Source organism: Porites lutea, chromosome 7 (genome assembly GCF_958299795.1).
Source record: "Porites lutea chromosome 7, jaPorLute2.1, whole genome shotgun sequence".
Taxonomy (NCBI): Eukaryota; Metazoa; Cnidaria; class Anthozoa; order Scleractinia; family Poritidae; genus Porites; species Porites lutea.
Window position 1 is genome coordinate 34,972,905 of NC_133207.1, and position 20,293 is coordinate 34,993,197.

The 20,293-nt window shown below is 40.9% G+C and overlaps 2 protein-coding genes across 5 annotated transcripts; both read left to right on the forward strand.

Moving 5' to 3' along the window:
* Positions 1-2,064: 2,064 nt before the first annotated feature.
* Positions 2,065-8,552, forward strand: LOC140944892 (uncharacterized). Of its 4 annotated transcripts, none has more exons than XM_073393992.1 (7): positions 2,065-2,172; positions 2,781-2,962; positions 5,355-5,452; positions 5,606-5,698; positions 6,276-6,409; positions 7,050-7,533; positions 7,656-8,552. In XM_073393992.1, exons 5-6 carry the CDS (start codon positions 6,321-6,323, stop codon positions 7,531-7,533), a joined length of 573 nt encoding a protein of 190 aa, XP_073250093.1. In that variant the 5' UTR covers positions 2,065-2,172; positions 2,781-2,962; positions 5,355-5,452; positions 5,606-5,698; positions 6,276-6,320; the 3' UTR covers positions 7,656-8,552. The 4 variants fall into 4 exon arrangements, with proteins under 4 accessions (XP_073250093.1, XP_073250096.1, XP_073250095.1 ...); XM_073393994.1 differs by having other exon boundaries at positions 2,083-2,172; positions 2,841-2,962; XM_073393993.1 differs by having other exon boundaries at positions 2,085-2,172; positions 2,715-2,962.
* A 1,447-nt stretch (positions 8,553-9,999) lies between these two features.
* LOC140943879 (uncharacterized) lies at positions 10,000-15,935 on the forward strand. The gene is made up of 8 exons (XM_073392994.1): positions 10,000-10,126; positions 10,865-10,927; positions 11,124-11,177; positions 11,672-11,722; positions 12,118-12,645; positions 13,146-13,909; positions 14,741-14,913; positions 15,060-15,935. The coding sequence occupies exons 1-8, from the start codon at positions 10,026-10,028 to the stop codon at positions 15,747-15,749; spliced, it is 2,424 nt and encodes an 807-aa protein (XP_073249095.1). The 5' UTR covers positions 10,000-10,025; the 3' UTR covers positions 15,750-15,935.
* The last annotated feature ends 4,358 nt before the right edge of the window (positions 15,936-20,293 follow it).

Here is a 20,293-nt window from a genome sequence, read left to right on the forward strand (position 1 = left end):
AGAAATTCCAACTTACCGCATCATTGCCGTTGTAAGATGGGTTCATAGCAGCGAGGTTCGCTTGCCTTTCCTTAAACGCAAAAAAAAAACAAAACAAAAAAAACACGGATCACAGGTAAGCAAACAGACAAATGACTAATGACTTCATCGCAAAAGGTGGCGATCGATGATCACATTTTTAGGCTTCACGGCAAAAATGAATTTTCAGCCATCTGCTGGCCTAAACCTAAGCCTAAGTCGGGGAACGTACGCTTTCGTAGGGAAGACAGAAAATAAATAAACCAGAAAAACCAAACAAAAACAAAGTAAAAAATCCCAACAAATCAAACAATCATTGACTCCCCGCACCACCCTGGGTGGGGAAGAAGCTGGAAAGGGGAGATCTCATTTGGAGATAAGATCGCAAAATTCCACGCTATTAAATGACTAAGCGCTCAAGTGACAGGTTTAGATTCTTGAATGAAAATCCGACGACCTCAAAAGATGAGGTCAAGCACTTACCACGTCATCCGGAAAAGCTGAATTCTGATGATTCTTTCTGAACTTGGGCCGCTTCTGTGAGAAACAAAGAAACAAAAAAAACATGAATCTTAGAGAAGCTCTAGAAACCGCGAGCTTGGGTAGTGTTAAGGGGAGAAGGGAGAGGTTACTGAACTAATAGCTGAAAATTGGTTACTGTTGGAACCGTCAGCATGAAAAGTCTCTTTACTGAACTGATGGCTGCAGATCTGTAACGCATAATGAATCGGCTCTTCTAAGACCAATGTTGAAGAAACAACTTGAGCGTTTAAGCGCTTAAACGCTGTAGTATCACGCCCAAACAATGGTATCGTATCTCCACTAGTAGCTAAGAAAACGTCTCACCGGTTTGGAGGGTGACCCAGGGCCACGGGTTTCTTGTGCTTCGGTCGAGAAATCCATTCTTTTAGTCTTTTCTCTCTCTCTCTCTCTCTCTTGTTTTTCCTGTCACACAGAAAACAAAAAGGTAGGTTTACTCAAGACTGGCTGTGTAGCTGGGTGCGGTCGGTTAAGAATCATTGCCATATATGCCACTCGATGATATTTTTTGCAGGAAAGAGAAAGAGAATCGCCATGAAAAAACAAAACAAAACAAAACAAAAAGGAAAAAGTCCAATAATAAAAACAAGGTAAGAAAGAAACGAAACGATAGACTACCTGTGTTGGTGTTTCCCCACGCATCGCAACTGCAAGCGCAAAGGCTATGGTCCCTGCTTTTCAATGGGGGAGATTGTAATCTGAAACCCGCACCGACGCCCATACCATGAACTGGGCCTGTTTCGGCCACATTAATTTTTAGGCCGCTGCATCAGTTTTTTGTCAATCAAAAGCTAAGTTGTTTTCGAGTGTTTTGTTTTGCTTTTGCTTTTTCTATTTTTTGCCACAAACAGGTGATCTCTACTGAACTTTATCCCGCGCAGGTAAACCAGGGACGCTGCCCACAAACTTAAACCGAGCATTTGGTACCCTAAGCAATACAACAACGTTTATTTCGCAGTACCATTTACATAGATGGTGTTGCATTAAAAAAAGAAGGGAAAAATAATAAAACAGATTTATATTTTTCCCCGCTTCCCCCCCCGTCCCCCCAAAAAACAACCACAACAAAACAAAACCAAAAATACGGCAAGTGACTGACCAAAAGCGCGTATTCAAAGGCCAAGCAAGTTTTTTTGGGTTTTGTTTTTCAAGCAGTTGGCTTCAACTTTGTTTCCGCCTTTATTGAAAACTCAATAAAACCTTGTACCCGACAGAACATGTACAATAAACTTTAACAACCGAAATTGGTTATCCAAAGCAGCAGGCGCCATCTTGAAAATACCAACGCGTTTTTCCACCCATCTTTTCAAACTCCCGCTGAACCTCACCTCTCGAAAACGCTCCAGACGCGAACTTTAGTTTCCTGTCTACATTTCCCACAGTTTCTTAGGCACTTTTCTACTGCCAGGTAAGCACCAGAGACTGTCAAAAGTTGCCAAAACAGGGTCATCTTTCAAGGTCGCATACAACACCACAAACATACCTCCGCTGACAAGCTCCATGGCAGGCACACTTACCTTAACTACCAAGACATTGTGATCGTGTTGTACAAATCGGAATTGTTTTCTCGTCCTGAAAGCAAGACACACTCTTCCAGACAAGCCTGCCAAGCCGGTGAGTCCGCATGTTTTCTATTCAGTGCTATATTTGTGTAACGGAGGCATTTTCATGTGCATATCAGCAACAATTTTCATGTGAGGACCTCAAACAACATGGCGGATTCATTCCTCTAACTTTCGAAGCATCGTCTATTTTGTTCTTTTGCTAGATAGTTTTTATCCGGAGTTTTTCACTGATCACAGTGAAAGAGCAAACACGTTGTCCTCAGCAGCTTTCTTTGAACTATTTTCCAGTGAAATTATATTTGTATGTTTAATTTCTTGTCGAGGAATAATATTATGTTATTCGGCTCGGTGGAATAGCTCAAAGGATAAGGGTTACGGGCCCTAATGGAGTTCTGTCATTATTATTCAGTCTACATTTGGTGATTGTTATTGCTATTTTTTTTCCTTTGCTATATTGTTGTTATTATTCTAGAGCGCACACACACTTCTATGAAATTCTAGCTGATTTGGGCTTCCTAGTTTCCCAAGCCAAAAGCTAAGTTCTAAACTTTTAAAAGCATGGGTCACTACACAGTATTGTTTCTGTTGCAGAGACTGCATTCATAGCTGTTTCTCATGACTTACAGTATCCAACCATCTAGACTACCTTATTTCTAGAAAATTCATGCCAGGTGTAAAACTCATTTTGTGTTTACCCCTCCACTGCTAAAACCCAAGGATATTGAACAGCGAGGTGAAAGAGAGTGTGTTGGTCAAATTATTGTTGAGTCTGTGCACAAAACCCCATGGTGTTGCTGTTTTAACTAAACCTGAAGACGTGAAATTCAAGCTTGTTGACAGTAAGTTAATTCCTCTTTCTTGAAGTTCGTACATGTACTTTTGCGGCACCATAAATTACATGGTCATGTTTACTTTTGCTTGTGAATAAATAAAACGCAACAGGAAGACGTGCCTTTTTGTAGAACAGGTTTTGAGATAAAAATTTTTCTGCCGTTGGAAGCAAATTTGCTGAAGACTTTGAATTTTTTGTTTTAAAGACTCTTGAAAACTATCACCAAATTTCGCATAGTGGTCCTTGGTCTGCAACCTATGTCTTTGGTGTAATTACATTTTGCAAAATAAATGAAACCTTTTGCTTGATAAAAGGGATGTGTTAAAATATTCCTTATACATATTTCCAATTTCTCTTTTCTTAATATCTTGAATACATACAGAGTTTTGAGTAATTATTTTCTACCGCACTGAATATATTCTCTATATTTTAATTTTTCATAGGGTGAAAAGGTGCTGTATTTTTATTTTTTACCTACGCAGAGCGCTAAGTATTAATTTATAGCATAATTGTATCTCTTTGTCTATAATGTGATGACTGGATGCTCTAAAATGAATAGAGAAAATTATCCAAAAAATAAAAAATTTCAACAAAAGAAAAAGAAACTGGTCTTGAAATTCAACCCCGGGTTACTGCTAATCAGCCTTTGAACAACTTGGCCCAGGAGTTTTCTAAACCCTTCCATTCCTAAAGGTTAACCAGTGTGCAAAATTGGAGAGAAAGCTGCTTAAGTTTTATAGCATCAAACACAGAAAAACGAACAGTACTACCAAGGAGCAACAGAAGAAAAGCCGAAGCTTCGCCATATGAAAGAAAACTAATCAATAAATTGTCAGCTACATTCATTTTTTACCTAATTTTTTTCTAGATGAAATTTTTCAACATGTTCGGAAAAGTTGCGGACCAAGGACCACATACTGTACATAATGTTTTCTTTATAGATTTAAGAAAATAAGAACCTGTTTCAAATTTTAGGCTAAACACTGGTTCTTGTAGAGAAGGCAAACCTTGTTTGACAAGCATGTGACATTAATAATAATTGATAATAATAATAATATTATTAAATAATTATTGATTACTCAAAATTACTATCAAACCATTATTTTTATTGTCTCATATCTCCTTAAATAGTATACACTTTCCATAAATGACTTGTAGCTTTAATAAGTGTTTATGTGACAAAGGCAGACATGCTAGTCAACAGAACAATTAAATGAACCTTTTTTTCGTCTGGAATTTACATGAAAATAGAGTTAAGTAATCCCATCTGAGGGAAAAAACAATTTAGCAAACTATTTCAGTTTTCTCAATTTCAAACTGTCTTACTCCTCTATGTAACACAAAGCTGAAAGTCTTGGAAATTCTCTTGTTGGCAACTACCTGCTGCTATAAATGTTGACTGTTGATTTGACTGGGAATTCACTGCACCTGCCACTTTGTTTACATCAAAATATAGTTGTGCAATACCATCTGGGGGAAAACTATTCAGCCAACTATTTTAGGAATAAGTTAAGTGGAATATCAAAATTAATTGCTCTTTAAATACTTGCATTTTTCTCCTATTATGTCTCTAGATCTTAACAACAAATTTAAGTCTACTGTATATCAATATGAAAGAAATCCTTAATATTCACCCTCCAGAGGTGTTAAGAAATACAGAACTAATGCACTGAAAAGCGCTTGCACATTAGGAGCCAAATCTTTGGATAATAGCCTCCTCATCTGCAGTCCTCTCTGAGGTGAGGAATGCTCTCCAAGGGGATGCTGGAGGAAGTTTTCTCCCAATGGCAACTATTGCAGCTAATTTTGACTGTTGATTTGGCTGGGAATTCACTGCACGTGCCACTTTCCTCAAGTCATCCCAGAAGAGAGAGTGCCCTGTGACCAACTGGACACACAGAAGTCTTGGCAAGAGCTGGGCCAACTGGCCGATGTGCTTCAGGCACTGCAATCTGTTCCTCTTGCAGTCAAAGATTTTACACAGAAGATCTTTCACCTTGGTCTTCCTTTGTACTCTCTCAGCTGGAGACAACTGACAAGGCGTTGCAAGAGTGTAAATTTGGTACAATGCTGTGCTGCTTGCCAACAGCTGGGTCATGCGTGCATTTTTACTGCTGTGTGCTCTGGCCATTAGGGCACATAGCCCAAGGTGTCTTGAAAATACATCACAGACAGAACAAGGGGATAACTTTAAAGCATATGGTTTGGGACTTTGCCTCAATCATCGCATCATTGCTAACCCAACTGTTACACACCTTACGATAGAGCGTTTCTGTGTATGGTATGGGTAAAATAAATGTGCGCGTAGCCCTAAATATGGATAGATTGCCTCTTTTTTTCTTGTATTTTAATGAATTTTTGTTTTGTTATGTATTACATTTTACATTTTACATTTTTAGATTGCCTCTTACTCCCGGAGAAACGGTTTGGCTACAGGTAGAATGGCGTTGCGATTATCACATCTGGGACATCTGGAAGGGATGAGCTAACTCTGCAGGTGAGATCACTACTCAGTTTTTCATAATTCCTAAAACTCATGTCCCTTGTTGCACAAATGTTACATTAGCAAAGGGAAGATACAGTGCAAAGAATTTTCATGTTGGTTTCTAAAAGGCAAAGTGGACTTAAACAGGATTCTCCTTCTTTTCAGTGTGACCATGAACTATACAAGGTTCTGGTAAATTACATCAACGATTTCCGTCCACTCCTTGCAAAGGATGACAGTGGGGACTACTTGCTTCTGGTGAGTGGATTTAAATTACCACCCTAAATTGGACACAGTAAGGTTTTACCCTAACCTTAAATTAGCTTTTGAAAATGTCTCAGTCTCTTGATTCACCTATATAAATCCCCTGACCACCCTCATAGAAGTCCCTGGGATTTGAAATTAATTCTCCTTAGGGTGATTCTTTGACATTTCTCACCCTTCAAGGGTGAATCGCGCCAAATTTTCACCTTATTGAGATCTTATTTGGGTGAAAATGGACAAAAAAACACCCTTGTGAGGGTGAATCCTTTCAAATGGTTATCTTCATTTCAGTAGTTGGGGTTATTTTATCTGGAAAATCATCTTTTAGGACCAGCATTAAATTCAGCGAGGGTGCTTTCTCGACCCAATTCACCCTTCAGTTAATACAATGCTATCTTTGTATTTCTTTGTACTGGAACACATGGTTCTAGGAAAGCAAAAGCTGGACCTGTAAGAATCACTGTTTCTTTCACACGTTCAATAGTATTGTCAATTTTACTAGAAAGATCCGAGTGTTTTTCCAACTTTAGTTCAGTGTTCATCCGTGTCTTTTTTAACTTGTACCTTGCAGAACAGGAAGGGTCACAGATTCTCGGGACCTGCGTTCTCTGCACACATGAAAAGTTTGTTTCGTAGCCTGACTGGAAGATTGGTGACAGTGAATATGCTTCGATCTGCTTTCATCACCTGGTCGTATGGCAGAGAGTAAGATAATTATTTTTTTCTACTATACACTGCACAGCTTTTTTTCTGCCTCATCAAAGTAAAAATACTCACTCAACAAACTTAGAGATATTCACATCAGTCCAACTTTATCCTGGGATTGAATTTTTTTGTTTCTCTTTCTCGGTCATGCACTGGTGTGAGTTGATTATTGTTGCTGAAAAACCTTACTCAAAGGAGCATCATAATCTTATAGAAATAAAAAATTATAAAACATCTTGAAAAAGGAAAACTGGAGGTTGCTCTGTGACATTTCCCTAAATAAAAAAAATAAAACAGAGAAAAGCTATGTGCAATATAGAATTTATAACAACAGGACATTTTATGAAATATATGTTGTAGTTAATTTTTTATGTCAGGTAATTTTTATTTTCCTTTGGTTTAAACGTCTTTGCCATACATCACCATACTCAAAAACAAAAGGAGAATAAAATTACCTGAGATAAAAAATCACCTAAAACATATACATTGGACCACTGGTGATCAGCATTAACAGTAGGTGAACAAGACAACCAATGATTACAAATATTTTCCACACATTAAATTTTGGCGGGTAGTATTTGGTAGGTCTGCCTTTCTTCGTGTTCATAGTCATCTCTAAAATAAGTTCTCCATTTCACAGTGATTGCACAGATGCCCTTAAGGCATCATTGGCGGCCGCTCTCAGACATTCATGGCAACAAGCCCAGCGTACCTATGACCGCGGTACCGCCAATGACAGAAAGCAGCTTGCTGTCAACCTAGCCAGGGAGTATGCAGAGGACCATTTGGAAGAGGAACCCGATAATGGCCAACCGCAGAGTTTCGGTGACTGCCCATTCAAACCGGGTGACTTTGTAGCTGTGGTGGAAGAGCATAGCAAGCTTAACTGCCCAGAAGTCCTGATCGGACAGATCCATTCTCTCAATCAACAAGGTGATGTTTCCCTTCTCTGGTACAAGAATGTCTCAAGGAACCTTTACAAACTGGAACTCAGCGGTGAACAGTGGACGGAGAGTTTGGAGAGCCTAGTGCCTGTTACAGTAAAGGTGCCAAAGAATCGACCAGGATTATATCAACTCTGCACTTCCCCGCGTCAAATACACAAGGTCATCTTTGCAGATTAGGTGAGGAACGAGAAATTGAAAAAGGTTGTACTCGATTATCTACTGGGCAGTAATAAAGAAACAGAAAAAGTGTGTTTTCGCTCAAAAGGAAATTCTCATCGATTTTCTGTTTCCTCTTTCAGCCTGCCATGCTTCCAGATCAGAGATCAAGTGACCAGCTCAGTAAAAATCTACAGTCCACTGAAGAACTACAACTATTTCTGTAGTCTGCTACAAACTTTTCTTACACAATCATTTCATGACATTTTAGTTTTGTGTAACATTATTAGGGCGTCAATTATGCTTGGTGAAAAAAGGAAGCCTTTTTCTCGTTCGCAGTTCACTGTGGTGGGCCTTAACCCTTTAAGCCCCAGTATCCACGTACAAATTCTCCAAACTGATCTCTAAACATTTCCTTCAAGAATAAGTAGAGAGAATTTGATAATAGATCAAGGCATTTTCTCTTGTGTGATCATTTTGTTACTGCTTATAACATCTCTTGGCAGTGTATGGATCTTGTTTGGAGAAATTTGATCTTGGTCACTATTGGGACTTAAAGGGTTAAAAATATTTCATTTAATTTTGAAAACAGTTTTCATTAGAAGCTGCTCTGGGAGTCAGAGCGGCCAGTCCGCTAGATAATTTTGAAGAGTGAACATTTCAATCATGTCATGAAGGTGTAGTGCTGTGAAGCATCGCGTCACATCACGTTAGTTTAAAGAATAATATTTGATGGTATGTACTTGTCAGACTGTGTACACCATTTAGGCCCCAGTTTCACATTAAAATTTCACACTTGGCTCCAAGGCTAAGGAAGAGAAGAACAAAAGAAGTGAATTATTCATCCCTGAATCTCATTGCCATTTCTTTTATTCTATTCCGTTCAGCTTTGGAGTCAAGGGTGGAGCTGTTGAAAGGATTTGTTTTATTTTCTTTTTTAATCTTGTAAGCAGTTTGGAATTTCTGGATAGACCAGGCAAAGTAAAAAAGGCCCACTTGTTGGTGTAACAAAGTAATAAATCAATAAGCTTACATATTCACACCACATTGTATTTATTTGCTCAGTTTGTTTCTTTTATGATAGGGGGTGGATAACTACTGAAATATGAAATGACAGGGGGTGGGTTAAATTTTTTTTATAGGTCAGAGAAATAAGTCATTTTGAATCTCTGCTTTCCCTTATTTAATGGAGTCAGTACACAGGATAATCGTTTTCGCAAAACAATAAATCTATTAAGGCAAAAATAGGAGAAACAACAAAAAACATACGTGAAAATCTTGTTTGGTGTGAATTGTTTGGCAATAAGGCTTTGACAGTGGTAATGTCTTCATCTCAGTTCTGGAACTTTCAACTTTTTGTTAATAAGCAACTATTTGGTATATTGGGCTCATATTTTCAGTTAACTGAAATTCATATGTCCTTTTAAATGTATTCAGCAACTTCATTTGTTCAGCTTCATCAGGTAAAAACTTGGTGTGTTATTCGGACGGCAATCTAACACTCAAGCTCTCAGTCTCTTAGTCATGAATATAAGAATGAATTTTTCTACTTTCCTCACTTAAGTTTTAACATTTCAAGTCTTTCAACCGTATTTTCAAATTTCCAACCTATTCATGCCAATTCAAAGAAAAACAGCCTCGGTTCCAGAGAAAAGTATTTATGCTGCTGTTTTGTCGAAGGCAAACAGTTCCCTCCTCCCCCAACAAACAACAACCCCCACCACCACACCCCACTCCCCTCCCCCTTCCCCCGTTCCACCCTACTTACAGAAAAGGGAACTGGCCCCTAATGGAAAGTGCTTTGATCTGTTTAATTCTCTCAACTAATTCGACATGAAACTGTATGAAGATCAACCGGGGAGAATTTGTATGTGGACACTGCAGCAAGATCGTTTTTCTAGCTGTCCAAGCTTTTGTCGTCGGGTATTTTACCGCTAATTTCCCCCTCAAAATATCACTGGTTCCTTATTCAAAGAAAGGCCGCTTCTTTGCACAAAATATCATTGGTTCTTTATTGAAAGAAAGGTTCGCCAGAATGAACCTTCTCATCAACCATCACCGAACAGAATCAGCAAATGATCACTGACAAAACAAGTAGTGTACACTTTTCGCATCCATCTTTTCAGCTAGCCGCTAGATTTGCGCTATTTCCTGCCATGTGAAAATTCTTCCAGAGGCGTCGTTGGCCACAGCCGCAAACTTGAACGAAGGGGGCTCTTGTTTGGGTTCATTGATAAAGGAAACCGTCAGTTGCGATGTTAAACCCCTCGAGCTATCTCGCACACCACATTGCGTCAGCCATTACGCCGCCGCGCGAAGCCTGGGTTTTTGCCCCGTCAGGGCAAAAACCCAGATTCCCTCGGCTGGAATATAAAAATAGCTCCACGGGGAAAACACGGATGACGTCATGGTCATGTAAAAGGCAACGAGTCTATTTGGAGAAATTGACGTAATGTGCCCTGATATATAAGTGTCCCCTTGCGAAATACTTATTCAATCGACTAGACTCGACAATGCAGAAGAGAGCCACGAGCATCGCAGAGTTTTTCCCAGCGAAGAGATCGGATCAAGCAGAACAGCTTGATGGTGGACGAGCGACGCAGGAATCATCCAGGTAGGAAGTCATTTTTCAATTAAGTTTGTTTCCGGTTTTTTTCCCACCGGCCGAGGACTCAAAAAAGCAGTCGCACCGAAGCAAGGTAAATGGTTAACCGTGATTTTCGGTTACTTAATTCACTTAGTATTGCCCAACCCCGTTGATCGTTATTGCGGATTTGAGACCATTTTCGAAATTAATTGTTTTTTTGTTGCCTTTCTTTGGCGGGAGTTTATTTTTGCGGATTTGCGATTTTTTGTGTTTTGCTGGAAATTGATTTTTGCGATTTCCAGACAGTACCAGTACCCAGCATTGATAATATGTTTGTTATTTTCGGGAACTTATTTTTGCGGATCGCCGGAAAAAGCGGCGCAAAAACAAACAAATTCAAAAAGTCATGATTGATTGGGGTTGGTTAAGTCATATACCCTTGCTTTTCTATGTACCAACGAATCTAAATTGCGTGTATTTCAATTTCAACTTCTGCATAGAAAATTGGCAACAAACTATTTCCTTTTTAAAATTGGAATCAAATCTAATGATCAATGCAGTTTCTGTAAAGAAAGCTCGGAAACTCTTTTCAATTAAGTTTGTTTTCGGTTTTTACGTTGGGTTTGGAGAAATATGTGAGAAATTCTACTTATCGTTCTGTTTACTTCTTCCCGCTTTAATTCATTTTCTGAGGCCAAAGAATAACCAACAGATTGCTCACTTATCGTGCTTTTTTAAGTTGGATGTCTGATTGTTTTGTTGCAGATCTTCACAAGATCCGCCAGCGCCGAGCGAGGCTGGCAGTGATACGGCGGACAGCCCAGAAAGGTACAGATTTTTGCTTCGTGACAAGCATGAAACTATTACTAGCAACCCAGAGGAAAACCGCTTAAAACGAAATCGGGACTGATGAGGACCACAAATTGACTAGCTGATTCGATGAAACCGTAATTTCACCACCATAATTTTAACTACATTTTTGACGTGGCTACGTTAACAATGTCGTGTCTCTTATTCTGTGTAGGCCTTCTTGTTCCCGCCGGCCGAGGACTCAAAAAAGCAGTCGCACCGAAGCAAGGTAAATGGTTAACCGTGATTTTCGGTTACTTAATTCACTTAGTATTGCCCAACCCCGCTGATCGTTATTGCGGATTTGAGACCATTTTCGAAATTAATCGGTTTTTTTGTTGCCTTTTTTTGACGGGAGTTTATTTACATGATTGATTGGGGTTGGTTTAAGTCATATACCCTTGCTTTTCTATGTACTAAGGAATCTAAATTGCGTGTATTTCAATTTCAACTTCTGCATAGAAAATTGGCAACAAACTATTTCCTTTTTAAAATTGGAATCAAATCTAATGATCAATGCAGTTTCTGTAAAGAAAGCTCGGAAACTCTTTTGCACCTCTTTTGGGAATGCCCGTTCGTTAAATCCTTTTGGAATGATTTGTCGCTTCTCATGTCCTCATAAATTTCTTTAGTAGTCTATTACAATTGAAGGTGTCTTTTTGACAACGGGGTTAAACGACTGTATCTATTTGCTGTGTATTAATTCATTTCTGTTTTTTTCAGACAGTTTTTTGACCAGGAGGCGAGAGCAGAAGGGACACGAGACGGCCGAAGGTAGGTCAAGCATCTTTCTTAATATGCATAACCCTCGTATGCGGCTGTGCTGAGGAATGAGGAAAATACTTCACAGTAACTAATATTTTCCCGCGAAATCGCGCTACAGATTGCCGCGAGGGAAGGGAGGAATCAAGAATTAAAAACAACGACAACAACAACAACATGACTTTAAAAACTTTTTAAGAGATCACTTGAGGAGTATTTGTGAAAGAAAGTCTTTCAAGTTGTCATGAGCTATTTCGCCAATTTTTCCTTCTTTTCGGTGACATGTGCATTGACGTAGAATAGCCCGTACGGAAATGTTGGTAAGTTTCTATGTACGTGTTTATATGACGTTTGGCGTTTGCCATCAACGCCATTCTAAATGATCTGCTGTCCCTCTGCACTTACAGCGCTGACCACGACGATGAAGAAGATGAAGATGGTGACGTTGAGTCCTCACAGGACAGGGCCTTCTTCGTGGCGGACCAGGATGTGGTCGAGGAAAGTAGTCAGTCCTTTTATCGACAACAGGACGCGGCTTCCCTCCAAAGGGACGTCGAGAGCGTGGAGCCATATTTCCCCTTGGCATTCGCAGAATCCGCCGACCGGCCTCTAGCTTTCAACTTTGACTTGTTTCTGCTAGACAGCCTGTCGTTGCCAAGGCACATAGTGCCTCGAGATTCGCGGGAGGAGGTGTCCAATGCAGTTTTGTTCGACAACGCTGCCAACGCTATCAGCTACTGCACCGAGAGACTGGAAAGAGGGTGGAAAGATACGCGTCCTGCCGCTGATCCAACTGAGCGGGCAAGTCGCAGACACACCCACCCAAAGGTGAACAAGTGGGAACTCTTTCGCCGTCACAGCGCACGTTTGACCGAGGCTCTAACCAGCGGACAAGCGCCGTTTGACGCCAATTTAAACCGCGTTCGCTTGGACAGGTACGTTGCTCAGAGACACTAGTAAAAAGCTATTTTTTTGGGGGGGAGGGGGGTATTCGCGCGAACTGACGATATTTTGTTCCTTTTGTTTCCTATTTATTGGCGATTTTCTAGAAAGTACACAGCATTGATAACATTTTCGTTTTTTTGTTTAATAATCCTACAATGCTATGTACACCGTTTCGTTTCCGAATGAAGGGGGCAAGTTGTAATTGAACAGACACGATTGGTTAGTACTTAACTTCTGTGTAGCGAATTTAAGTTATAGAGAGTATTCACCCTGGAGTAGATTTTACGTGTTTGCGGGAACTTATTCAGTCACGGACCGCTGGAAAAAAAACCGCCACACGGTACCCAATCAACTAATAATTTTAACCACAAAATCTTAAACGGCACACTTACGAAGCCCTGTCTGTTTTGGAACGACTGGTTTGGGGGCGCAAAGCAGGAAACCTATAGACAAGCCTTTGTGGACTGACCCTACTCTCTTGCTCTCCTAGGTTTGGAAATATCATGATCTGGGACGCTCCGGCCTGGAGCCTCGCAAGCCCTGAATTCACGCACGGCTTTCCCAAGCGGCTGATAGTGCAAGAACACGGGGGTTTCTTACCGGGGAACATAACCGTGTCGGCGAAGGCCAGCAATTTGACGCTGAGGCGTTTGGCGGTGTGCGACGTGGCCTGCTTGGTCAGTCAAGCAACGACCGCCGGCTCAGGTCTGAGTAGAGCACGGCTCCTTAACCTCCGCTACGCGGCCATCAGTTACCAGAGTGGGTCATTCTGCCCGCAGTACCTGGCTTCCGCCATGGTAGAGTTTGGCGTAAACTTCGCCACCTTTGAGGCATTATCGGCAGACACCTTGGACACGCTTCACGCCAGCCTCAAGCGGGGTTGGAGACAGGGCGACGACTCCAGCAGTAGCGGCGAGGAATCCAACGAACCCCTCATATCCTGTCCGGAGAGTGTTATGCAGGAGATAGGCAAGTCCAGCGCGGAGTCTTCTTCGGAGGCTGGAACCTCCCAACAGCCACCAGGAGACAGCGAGCGGACAATGCTCTGTGCTCTCCTCGCACGGCTGAGCAGCCGGCCCGGCTCGGAAAGCAGCGACTCAGAGGAGGACCACCATGGGGAGACTGACGGAGAGAACACCTCGACGACAGTGGGTGGCGCACGCGCAGCAAGGAAGAAGAGAAAGACTTCCTCTGTAGGCGGGAGGAGAGCCAAGGCGTCCCGCGTGGGAGAAGCGACGGAGGGCAGGGAACCAGGTAAAGAACGCTGAAAAATGAAACCAAACTCGATTATCACTCGCACATAATAATAATAATAATAATAATAATAATAATAATAATAATAATAATATTTCTATAGCGCTCTTATCCTATGTTCAAGGCGCTTTACAGTCATGTAAACAACATTATTGAAAAATATCTACAAATATACAACCATATCCTATTATATTTACAATGAGTAAAAAAGGGAAAAATTAAAACTAACGGAATGTATACAAATCTATAAAAACAATGATCCGTTATTATGATACCAATACATGCTGGTATCAGCACATGATACCAGCTTCGTGTTCTACGTCTCAGGAGAGACCGTTTTCAGTTTGTGGAGTTGTGCGCACACGCTGAGACAGTCGCAAACATTTGGTAGCTAAGAAGCAAACTTGAAAAGCATTGATAGATTGCTTATGTCATTCTTCTTATATTAGGAAAGTGCTAGCAAATATGTTGCGAAGTCTGAAACAAGAGATTTCCTTGCAACAAGAATAACAAACATGGAATCAATACCCCAAGAATAACAAAATTGAGCAAAATTTCATACTGGTAAAGGAACAAAGGCACAACATCATTTTTTCGGCTAAAGTTGCGACACAGCTGGGCTAGCAAATGTTTGTTTTCTATTTAGCGTTTATCTTATATTTTAAGTTGTTTGACATTCATATTGCTTAATTTTTATATATTACATTAATCTTAACTCTTCATTTTTGTAATGCGCATTTGATCATATTTTTATGTGAACCTGGGCAATATAAATGATACGCTCACTCACTTCCAAATCATTAACGGCGAGAACTCCCTGTTTCATTTCAGCAGGTGCAGAAACGACAGGCGAACCAGTGACGGCGCAAGAGGAAGAAGAGGCAAATCCCTGGGGCTTGCAGGACGGGTCGGTCGCGGGACTCAGGCTTGACGCCTTCCCAGACGCGGAGACGTGGCAGGACATGTTAACTTTCTTCCGACAACACCAGCCGCTTCGCCAAGAGGTGGGTGTCCACACTGATGGTCTCTTATCCCTCCCTATCCTTCTTATGGTTATCGTTATCGTTGCTATTTTTAAGGAGGACATTTTCCGTCCGCCGATGACACAATCAGAAACACTGCATTTTTTGTTCTTTCTCTTTCCAAACAGGAAATACGAACCGCCATGCCCAGGGCAGGCGCTTGGCAAGGAGACCCCGAGAGGGCACAAGAGGCCACTAGCAACCTGATTGCAGACGCACGCCGCCAACTGCTTGGTGAGAAGATGGCAGCCCTCTTCGTCATCTGCGGCCGCGACAACTGTAACTGCCGAGAAGACAGCTGTGCTCTGAAAGGCGGTCAATATTGGCTACAAGAGCAGCCACGAAAACCCTGCTCGCAAGACCTCCGCTGTGCCGTTTGCAGCGTCTTCACACGACACCTGGACCTCTGCAATCTCCTCGGTAGGGCGTCTACTAGCAAGGGCGCTCTCTTCAGTCGACTCCTTGCGAGTTCCGTGGCAGTTCACCAACTGTACGACCTCGCCGTCCCGGCAGACTTACCCCCCGGTCAGAGGGTGACCAGAAAACAGACCGTAAAGGGGATACTGTGCTCTATGTTAGACGTCGAGAGAAATAGGCTACAGTGCCTCAGGCGCATAGGAGAGCTAGCCACGCTGGTGCCTAAACTGCTCTGTGTTCAACTTAGCAGCGGTCGCGCACTCTTCTGGGAACAACTGAGAAGAGTTTCCAACACGGTGATCGGGCAACGCGGTCGAGCGGCAAAACTAGCCGCTCTGGAAGCTTTCCGCAGGAGAATGCCGGACGATTCGCCCTGGAAGGAGTTCTTGACCCCCGATTGAGATCTCCCGCATCGCAGTGACTGCCCGTGAATGACTTTGCACGTGGCGCTTCAGAGTTTATTCAGTACTTGTACTTTAAGCAGTTTATTCAGTACTTGTTTATTCGGTACTTGTGTTCCATTTTGCCTTCCTTCTTGTTACTTTCCTTTCTCGACAGTAGTGTGACTGCCGATTGAAGTGCAGGATGCCTGTAAAAGATAGCAATTAAAACTGTCAATAAAATGTTGCTTTCGCATGATCATAACTGTATCTTGTCCTGCTCTGACTCAAGGCAGAGAGAAAGAGGGTATACAAAGGTAGAATGCTTATTGACAAGAAGTACGTGAAATCTAAACCACAGAAGCACCGAAATTTACTCTTTTCATGCTCCGTCAATTGCTAGATCGGCAGTTAAAATTGATAACAAATTAACCCAATCCTTTACTTGTCAAGCCGGGGTGAAGCAAGGTTGCATGTTGTCACCTACCCTTTTTAATTTCTATCTAAGTGATGTACCAAAATTGCTAAATAAGCTGGAATCTGGAAGTTATTTGATGCACTGACATCTCCCATACTCTTTTATGCGAGTGAACTATGGGGGATTGATTGCAGTGGACAATTAGAAAAGGATCCAGCAGAATTAGTTCAGAATAAATTCCTGAAGTGGTTGCTGGGAGTTAATAAATACTGCAATAACCGTCAATGCCTGAAAAGCTGAGACAGCAAAGGTTTCCAATGAGAATTGAAGCCCAATGTAGGAACTTTAAGTTCTGGTTTTTTCCCCTTAACCTTAACCAAAAATGAAAACGAATTATCCCAAAATGTCATACAATACTATTAAACGGAATGAAAACAAAGCTTTCTGGAGCAAAAAAAAAATCAAAAGCTTCATTATTGGAGCAGATAGGGTTAGGAGAATTCTGGATGAAAGCACACTAGGAATCGTAAACATCGTAAAAATCAGGCAACGGCTTAAGGATATCGAACTACACAGAGGGCTAAGTGAAATAAGTAACGACACTAGAAAACTTGCTAACCAAAGCAACAAAATGAGAACCTACCGGTTATTCAAAACGATAGACGATTACATATGTGAAGATTACCTACATCGGGTCACCCATACGCGACACAGAATAACTCTAACAAAAACTGCGACTAGGCCACCACAAATTAAGGACCCCTTTGTTTTTCCTGTTGAGTTTTCTTTACGATTTGTAAGATATCCATCGGCAGAAAATTTCACTCCAACATGTAAGGTATAATTATTGACGATTTCAATGTGTTCATTGCTAACCAGAAAATTGCGTTTATCTATCGTTGATTTTCTACCCTTGTTTGGAAATACAATAACTCTTGTTTCAGTTGCATTAATCTTATGAAGCCAATCCTGACAGTATTTTGATAGTCTGTCAAGACTTTGCTGCGAACCTGCTGCTGAGTTAGGTATTAAAAGTAAACCAGGGGCATAAACTGGGACAGAATACAGCCTTGTAGAACACCTTTACCATAATTGCAAAATTCTGCTCGAACAATATAGGGGCTGTTTTTTTCTTTGGAGCGCGGGTGGTGGGTCTGGACAGAGAATCGGCTGCCACTGTTGCAAACGGGCTCTTTTCATAACTTATAAATTGGATTCAGCTAACAGAGCCACTCCCTTCAAACATCTTTTGCAACAGAAACCCAATTCCATTAATATCCTATGGCTACGGCAATTCCTGGACTGTCAAACAGTACTCCCTTACTCGAACAGCGTTGGAAATTACAAATCAATTTCTTATTAGAGTTTGTTCTTTCATGTCCTCTTATTCGGCTATTTTTATGTCGTACTCTTCTTATAGACCTTGTCACGGTTTTCGACGCCATCGTGACGAGAACGCGTGACAAATTACAGTGTTTGTATGAGAATCTAATGTCGAATAATTTCCGTAAAACGGCTGTTCTGAAAAAGGTATGACTTCTAAACTAAAGCGCTACCAAACAAAGGATTGTACTAAAACATTTGGGGGGCGCGTACCTGTGCTTAAATTTCTCCGGAGGCTTGCTTTAGATTTACCATATATTTGTCTGTAATTTTTCCCGGGACTTTCCCACTTACAGACAAATGTTTAGAAAATTTCAAAAAGTGGTTCTGGGTCTTCTAGCGCATGTAACGCCCTCAATGTTCTCTTTCTTTTTTTTTTTTTTTTCCAGTAGAATCCCTAGGAGTGAAGCATTAGTTTAAAATTCAGATATTTTTTGCAAAACAGCCTTTCTACGGAAATTATTGGACATAAGATTCTAATACAAGTACTGTAATTTCTAACGCGTTTGCCTATTCGTCAAGATGGCGTCGAAAACTGCGACAAGGTCTATTACCATTATTAAACTATGACTGATAGGTGGACAAATTATAGAAAATGCCTGTATTTCCTGCGATTCTCCAACACATGCACGCACGCTATTGTAGCTCCTTTTATGCTGATGACTAGTCTTAAACGCCGAAATTTTCTGGGACCGGTCTATAGCCATTTCTTTCTAACAAAAACAATAAAAGCACTATTGCAAAAACCTACCTAGCACTTGCTGCCTTTTCCCACAACAGGATTGTGTTTTATTTTCGCCCTCAAACTCAAAACTCGAGCGAGGATCGCACATCAGCTGACAAGATGGCGGCGCCGGTGGCCGTTTGGTTCCAGTCTCCCCCGTTCCATACACCGTCACATTTATACTCTATCGCAAGCCGATCTTCGTTCGTCTCTCAGAGCCAAACACCGCGTGTCACAAACTTGAGACTGTCACCAGCGCGCAGTTCACTCTCTACTATATAATACGCACAGTTTTTTAGCTGGCCAACTTCCTCCCTTCGCCGGTAATAAGCCCTCAAAAATACCCCCATTCACCTCTTTAATAGACCAATCACAGGCAACTTGCGCACAAAGCTAAGAAATATTTGAAGACAAGTCAATTGTGAATTCTTCCAGTAAAAGAAAGCTTCACACACAACCTATCTTTTTTACTTCAGGTTTGCTTAAGCCTATTTTCCCACGCAACATAATTCAGATTGATTGACATGCTTCGCCGGCCTTTCTCGAAGCTTAGAAACCGCAAGTCCGCTAAGTCGGTTTAAAGGTGAATTTCTCAGCATTTCGTTATTTAAAATAACTGCACAGTAGTTTTCAAGGAGTTATAATAACTCCTCTAGTGGGCCTAATTTAACTCCTTACAGTGGAGTTATTTTAACTCCAAAAAGGGGTTTAAAGAACTCTTTTTCAGGAATAAAAGTGACCCCAGATATTGAGGAGTTGAAATAACCCCAAAAAAGGAGTTATCCTGTACCTAAAATTTTTACTCCATTTTTGGAGTTATAATAACTCCCTAAAAATAGGGTCTCTACTCTCGTGGTTGATTAACTAGAATATTGTCATCATTGTCCGGTTAAAAACAGTCACGAAAGTATCTTAAAATAACTTTCGCGATCTGAGCATGGTGATTAGCTCGTTTGAAAAAAGGAACTTTTTGCAATAGAAGAAGAAGTCTGTCTTCCAATTATTCACTGCAGAGATAATAACGGGAAGTCAACTTAACCAAATTTGATAAACGTCACGTTTGTACAACGTTATTAGCAGGTTTCGTGGAGTATTTTTTGCACTGAAAAATCTCTTGAAGCTTACTAGGCGTTGTGAAGTTTGTGATTTTGCAGGTTAAAGGAAACATTCTGTTCCAGTCTAACTGGAAGGTTTCTGTCTGCGTTAAAAGTTTCCTTAATAGGAAGCGCCATAATTCAGGTCATAGAGAAAAAGAAAAAAAAAAGAGGAAACATCTTTACGGTGGCCAATTTACTTTATTGGTGTCAAATTGAAGTAGAATACCGAGCTGCAGGTGTTTCCCTGTTTCAATAGTATTCCGAATATTTTACGGCTACCCGGGCAAAGAATATCGTTATAGGTGGTTTTCACGTTACGTCATCGCCGCCATGCTGGTGGACAGTAAACAAAAAATCGTTCATTAGCTCGTTTTTCATTTCATTTGTTCATTCCACCATTGTTATTTGTGTCTCCTGAGATTGGATGAAAACCACCTATACCGAGGACATTTAGATACAGAATCTTTATATCAAAGCTTCATTTCACAACTAAATAATTCAATGTTGAATGAGTGTCTTCATATCTGATAAAGGGACGGCTCACGTCCAATTTTTTAGACCAAAGTAACTTCAGACCTTAATATTCGTGCAAGAATGAGTTGATCTACATCAGAGATTTTGAAGCCGCTCAAAAAACTCGCACCGCTTTTTTGACGTTCTCTTTGCCTTGGCAACGTCGTGGTTGCTGAAACCTGCCTTCACTAGCCATAATAAGAAAAAAGTTCTTTTTACAGGTGGCCTATGTCACATAATGTGGTTTTCAATAGGGCACTGCATAAAAAAAACTACAAACTACAGTACTAAAAATGACGAAGTATTAAAATAGATGAACTAAACTATAAACTATACCGCTCTCTTATGAACGCACATTAAAGTTTACATTTTAGTTTACTTCCCAAGCACGCGTAGCCCGACCATGCTGAAGAAAGTCTGCCCACCCCGG

Bases quoted from the DNA above. Each gene is read 5' to 3' on its own strand.
- LOC140943879 (XM_073392994.1), top strand. From the start codon at position 10,026: ATGCAGAAGAGAGCCACGAGCATCGCAGAGTTTTTCCCAGCGAAGAGA. The intron at 12,646-13,145 runs GTACGTTGCTCA...TTGCTCTCCTAG, and splicing joins AACCGCGTTCGCTTGGACAG to GTTTGGAAATATCATGATCT. The intron at 13,910-14,740 runs GTAAAGAACGCT...GTTTCATTTCAG, and splicing joins GACGGAGGGCAGGGAACCAG to CAGGTGCAGAAACGACAGGC.
- LOC140944892 (XM_073393992.1), top strand. From the start codon at position 6,321: ATGAAAAGTTTGTTTCGTAGCCTGACTGGAAGATTGGTGACAGTGAAT. The intron at 6,410-7,049 runs GTAAGATAATTA...TCCATTTCACAG, and splicing joins ACCTGGTCGTATGGCAGAGA to TGATTGCACAGATGCCCTTA.